This window comes from Crocuta crocuta, unplaced genomic scaffold (genome assembly GCF_008692635.1).
Source record: "Crocuta crocuta isolate KB4526 unplaced genomic scaffold, BGI_CrCroc_1.0 scaffold216, whole genome shotgun sequence".
Classification (NCBI taxonomy): domain Eukaryota; kingdom Metazoa; phylum Chordata; class Mammalia; order Carnivora; family Hyaenidae; genus Crocuta; species Crocuta crocuta.
Genome location: NW_027531504.1, coordinates 1010603 through 1016602, shown reverse-complemented (window position 1 = coordinate 1016602; position 6000 = coordinate 1010603). Strand labels below are relative to the sequence as shown.

The window sequence follows — 6000 nt, the reverse complement described above, 5'->3', positions numbered from 1 at the left end:
AAAAAAAAAAAAAAAAGCTTAAAAAAAGGTAGAGAGTAGAAGAAAGTAGAACCAAAGGAGTTGAAAAAGCCTCTCCCTGAAAGCCCGGAAACATCTCATATTTGTTTACTTACTTACATTCAACCTCTGCCANGGAAACTAATTTGACAATAAACTATTAAAAAAAAAAAAAAAAGGTAGAGAGTAGAAGAAAGTAGAACCAAAGGAGTTGAAAAAGCCTCTCCCTGAAAGCCCGGAAACATCTCATATTTGTTTACTTACTTACATTCAACCTCTGCCACCATTGTGCGCTTCCCCACAAATGTTCTGCGCATGGAGAAGAGCCAGTTTTATTTCAGACTTCAGAGGGCAAGAGCAATTATATTCCCTCCTCTTTTCAACATTTGTTTTTCTTCTCTTCCTTCAGATCCTGTGTAAGGCAGAGGAAGACTAGATCCAAGGGAGGAAAAGAACAGATCCCAGTGCTGGACCACCTCTTCTCTCTAATTCAGTTACCCACAAACAAAGAGTCTGTTTACCTTTCACATTCCTGGGCGGCCCTTGTCGTGTTACCTCATGTTAGGTGAGAAAATAAACTGTGGGTAATTTTGAAAGAGATGCTTAGTATGTTGATTTAAACACATATTAGCCATTCCTTCCTATTCCCTGAAAAAGCCATTGACTGTGAGTTTGAACCTTACCCTTTTTCTCCCTACTTTTTGGATAGACCTCTTGAGAAAGAGATGGTGATACCACTCGTCACATGCTTCATAGAATCACTCTTCATGACTGTTGACACAGGGAGCTCTTCAAAAGGTCAGTTACAATCCCCATTTGTTCTCTTTCTTTTCTGGCACACCCAAAGTAACTATAAACACACAGAATACCTGAGAATAGTGCTGACATTGTGCTCTGACATAACCCCCTATGTGGTAAATATAGAAAAAAGAAGATAAGATGGATGTGTTGTGCTTATACCTCAGAAGGTGGTGACTGGCTCAGGAAGGCTTGAACACAAGCTGAATCTGAAGAGGAAGGGTGCCATGGTATATGGCTCCTCATTTTCAAGCCCCAGCTTCTATCTTGTTCTCTGTCTCCAATGTGTACTCTATTCCTGGCATACACCTTATACTCCATTTGCTTCCATTTGCTCACTCTGAGCAAGATACTATGTTTTACAGTCCTCTGGATACCCTTGTACATGTATTCCTTCTACAGAATCCTTTCTAGCCTTTGTCACTTGGTGAACTCTTTTAATTTTTTTCAAAACTCAGTTCAAGTACAGCACCTCCAGGAATGCCTACATGACTTCCTGGCAGAGTTAGGCTGCCCTGCGCAGAACAGCCTTTCCTGTTGTATACTTGAACATCTCCTCCCACTAGTATGAGGACGGCAGTTTGAAAGTAGACGTTTTATTTTATTTTAGTACAGTATTTTCTAATATAATGTATAGTAGTTCACTCAGTTACATATTAATTTGTTAGGTTCTCTGTTTGATACTAAGCAGACACCTTATAGAGGAAGGTAGATTCACCACACTTGAAGGGCTCAGTAGCCGCTTGTGGCTAGTGGCTGCCATATTGGATTGCAGCCCAAGTATAGAACATTTCTGTCATTGCAGAAAGTTTTATCGGACAGCATCATTTAGTATCTAGAGAAGGGGTTGGCAAAATTTTTATGTAAAGGACCAGATAGTAAATATTTTAGGTTTTGTAAATCATATTCAGTCTTTGTGATGTATTCCTTATTGTTTGCTTGTTTGTTGTTTTAAACAACTCTTTAAAAATATAAAAAACATTCATAGCCAACAGGCCATATAAAAACAGGCTACCTACAAATCTGACTTATGGGCCAAAATTTGCCAACCTCTAGTCTAAGATTAAATGAATGCCTAATTAAAAAAATAATAAATTAGCTTTTGAAAAGTACAAGTGTATCTCCTCAAAAATTCTGATTTCGCTAATGCCAGTGAGTAGAACCATTGAACTTTCTCCTATCTTAATTAATGGAACATACTTTTTGATTCTCTATTTTTGAATATATTTTTTTCTTAAGAAAGCTACAAGATAAGACTTGGAAACCTTCTCTTTTCAGTTTCTGCCTGCTATATTTTGACATTTGATAGATGATTCTTTAGGAAGTACAACTTCATTTTTTTTTAATTATTTATTTATTTTTTAATATATATATTTTTTAATTTATTTCTAGGAGAGAGAGAGAGAGAGAGAGACAGCGAGACAGCGTGAGCAGGGGAGGGTCAGAGATAGAGGGAGACACAGACTCATTTTGAAATAGGCTCCAGGCTCTGAGCTGGCAGTCAGCACAGAGCCCGACGTGGGGCTCGAACCCACAAACCGTGAGATCATGACCTAAGCGAAAGTCGGACACTTAACCGACTAGGCCACCCAGGCGCCCCTACAACTTCACTTTCATTTAGGAACTCCTAGAAATAGCAAGTGTTCGATAAATGAGATGCCTGGTAGTTATTATGTCAGAGGATAAGTTATGTGGCTCTCCTGTTTTTCTGCCCTTAGGAAACTTATTTGTTCTTTGTCAAGCTGTAAATACTCTGCTAAGTTTGGAAGAATCTTCTGAAATTTTGCGTTTGGTTCCTGTGGAACGTGTGAAGAATTTAGTATTGTAAGTAAACATATCTCCCATTTATCTTAATCATGAATAAAATATAAAAGCTTCTGTTTTTGTGAAATCTTGAGCATAATAAAAGTCCTTATTTTGATCTATTTTATACCCAAGCTGTATTCATATTAGAAATTTATTATTGATTTAAATCCTTAAAATGAGTACATTTTTTACACAGTCTTTAAATGCAGATTCATCTTTGTAGAAAGAGATTTTACCCTGTGGGTAAACTAGCATTATAGAGTGTAAGGGCATATAATGCTGATTATTCCCAACCATAACTTGCACAGTGTTGACCTTTTGTGACTCCTTGAGTGGTTCCAGCACACACATTTCCACTACACTCATTCTGTTTCATCCTGATACGATCACCATTTCAGAAAGCTTTCCTGTGGTCCTTTTACTACATACCAAAGCAACCCAGATTTTTTGTTTTTGTAAGTTTATGTCAGTCACCTCTTGAATTTGGTAGTAGTATAAGGCTGTTCTTAGAAGAGCCATGTTCTCTTCTCACCTTAGTACCCTTTCTAAAGATCATGCCTTTTGNTTCTTTTTTTTTTTTTTTTTTTTAAACTAGAGAGTGTGTGCAAGCCAGAGAGAGAGGGGAGGAACTAAGGGAGAAAGAGAATCTTAAGCAGGCTCCACAGCATGGAGCCTGATGTGGGGCTCAAAATAGATTTATTCATTTACTTCATTCAGTAAATATTTGTTGTTTTGGGTACCAGGCCCTATTCTAGGCAGTGGGAGACATAGTGAATGAAACACAACACCCTGCCTTCATGGAACTACCATTCTAGCAAGAAGAAACACTGAGCACGATAAATAAGAGATTTATAGCACGTTAGACAGTGGCAAAAAAACTAAAGGAGAGTCAGGATAGGGAGAGTTTAGAGGTCGGAGATAACAACAGTTTTAAATAGAGAAGGCCTCACCAAGAAGGAGACCTCTGAGCAGAAACCCAGAAGCAGAAGGGAGTAAATCACAAGGGTATCTGGGATCCGGGGCCCTCTGCATTCCTGAGCTGGGAGACTTGAGTGCCACTGCTGTACCGGGAAGGGGCGGCGGGGGCGGGGGAGGAGGTGCCCTGCAAGAAGCCATTGGCAACTATGCAGAGGGAGGGAGTAGGAGAAGATGAAAACAAGGTGGTGGCCATGACCGACCGTGTGTGACATGTGGCCGTTGTGGAGCCTTGGCTTCTACTCTGAAAGGGAAGGAAGCCACAGGAGGAATTTCGGCAGGAGAATGACTAGGTCTAACCAGGACCACCCTGGCTGCTCCTGAGAACAAAGTTAGGAGACTTACTGCAATAATCCAGAGTCTTTCCATTTCCAAATCTGGACAAAGCTGGCAATTCTCCATCGTTCCTTGAATTGGTTTACATTCCTTTAAGGATTTTTTCTTTGATATTTTCTTATATTTCACATAATATGTTCCCTTTTTCACATTATCTGTTTAAACTTTTCATGCTATATTCTTTGGTATAAACAATTTAAGGTGTCTGTAGAGATTTTGAAATAAAAAGGTACACATAACACAGGGATTAGTATGTCCCCTGCAGAAGGCCAGCCAGCCTCCCAACCAGGTGGCATTTAGCCTTGGAGGCCTGGAAACCTCTAACAGGAGTAGATCCAGCTTTGAAAGCGGAGGCGTAAACTTGCAGTCGTGAAAGCTTTAGACGCAAGCCTGTGGGCTTTGTGCCGTGCTAGCTACTGGTTAAGCACATAGGTTTCACAGCCAAGACAACTTGGATTAGAATCTTGTCTCTACCACCTACTAGCCCTGCAGCCTTGGATGGGTTTATTAACCTCAACTTCATTTTCTCTCGAAAGGGAATAGCAAGCACTTCCCTTGTGGACATTAAATTGAATACCACATCCTGTCATGGTGTCATACAAATTGCATTTATTGTGTCCTTACGTGCCAGTCTCTGTTCTGAGTACTTTATTTAATCCTCACAGCAGCTCCATGAGGTGTAGGGACTGCTGTCATTACAGATGGGAGCACTAAAGTTCTAAAATAACTTCAGAATATTCACTGCTCAGCACCCACCCCCACCCTAGTCTAAACCACCATCTCTTTCCTGGCTTATTGCATTAGCCTCCGAACAAGCCCCCTTGTGTCTATCCTTGTCCCGCTGCTCTTTTTGTGTCTCCCAACCGTACGATACTATTAAATGAAGGACCCATGCTTTTGCCGACAGTGATTGTCAACTGGCGGTGATTCTGGAGACAGTTTTGGTTGTCACAAAGGGGGCTGCTACTGGAGTCTAGTATGTGGAGGCCCTGGATGTTGCTCAGCACCTTACAAAGCACAGGATGGCTTCCACAGAGAAAAGTCATCTGGCCCAAGATGTCAGTCGTGCCGCCATGAGAAATCCATCTTACTCAGCATAAAGTCTGGTCCTTATCCTGTTCCTAGGGGCTCTGTGAGATCCAGCCCCTGGCTACTTCTGACCTTGCCCCTAGTCTCTCTTCCTTGTTAGCTCCCTTCCAGCTGGGCTGGTCTGCTTGGTGCTCCTCTTTCAGATAAGCACACCTATCTGGGACTTGGCATTGCTATTCCCTCTGCCTAAATTGCTTTTCTTCCAGGTAATCCAGTGGCTCCTCATTCATCTCCTTCAGGCCCGCCTCCCATGACCACCCCTGTATCAAATATATTCCCTTTCAACCCTTCTCCCGCCCTGCACAACCAGTCTCTCAGTCCTGACTTTCCAGGTTTACTTTTCTCCACTTCAGTCATCACTGTCATACATACTTTATTAGTTTATTTATTATTTTGGCTACCTTCTCTTGTTAGAATATAAGCTCCAGGAGAATAGGGACTTTGTTTTTTGTTTACTGCTCTATCCATTGTCTAGAAAGGTCACTGGCATATAGTAGATACTCACTAATATTTGTTGAAGGAGGATGACAGAAGTTAAGCAGCCTTGTCCAGGGGGACATTGCTGATGGATTGCAGAGCTGGCTTTAAACTTGGGCTTCCCTACCCCAGAGCCTGTGCTGGACCCTCCTCCTCTGTACCATGTCCCTCATTAGTTCAGTGCCTGGTACATGGAAAACACATAGTAAATATTCTCTATCTCCTTTTATGTCCTTGTCATTTATAACTGTGGAATGAAAAAACACCCATTATGGGCACCTGGGAGGCTCAGCTGGATAAGTGTCTGACCTCAGCTCAGGTCATGATCTCACCGTTCGGGAGTTTGAGCCCTATATCAGGCTCTGTGCTGACAGCTTGGAGCCTGGAGCCTGCTTCAGATTCTGTGTCTCCCCCTCTTGGCCCCTCCTCCACTCATGCCCTGTTTCTCTCTCTCTCAAAAATAAATTAACATTAAAAAAAAAAACCAACATTGGATTTTAGTTAGAATAGCTTATTCTATGA

The 6000-nt window shown here is 41.4% G+C and overlaps 1 protein-coding gene across 2 annotated transcripts in view; it reads left to right on the top strand.

The window, feature by feature from the left end:
• Positions 1-6000, top strand: part of UTP20 (UTP20 small subunit processome component) — a 105295-nt gene that overhangs the window by 26176 nt on the left and 73119 nt on the right. For both annotated transcript variants that reach the window (XM_077772282.1, XM_077772281.1), the window contains exons 13-15: positions 407-562; positions 707-795; positions 2514-2619. In XM_077772282.1, coding sequence (XP_077628408.1) covers positions 407-562; positions 707-795; positions 2514-2619 — 351 coding nt within the window. The remainder of the gene's footprint in view (positions 1-406; positions 563-706; positions 796-2513; positions 2620-6000) is intronic.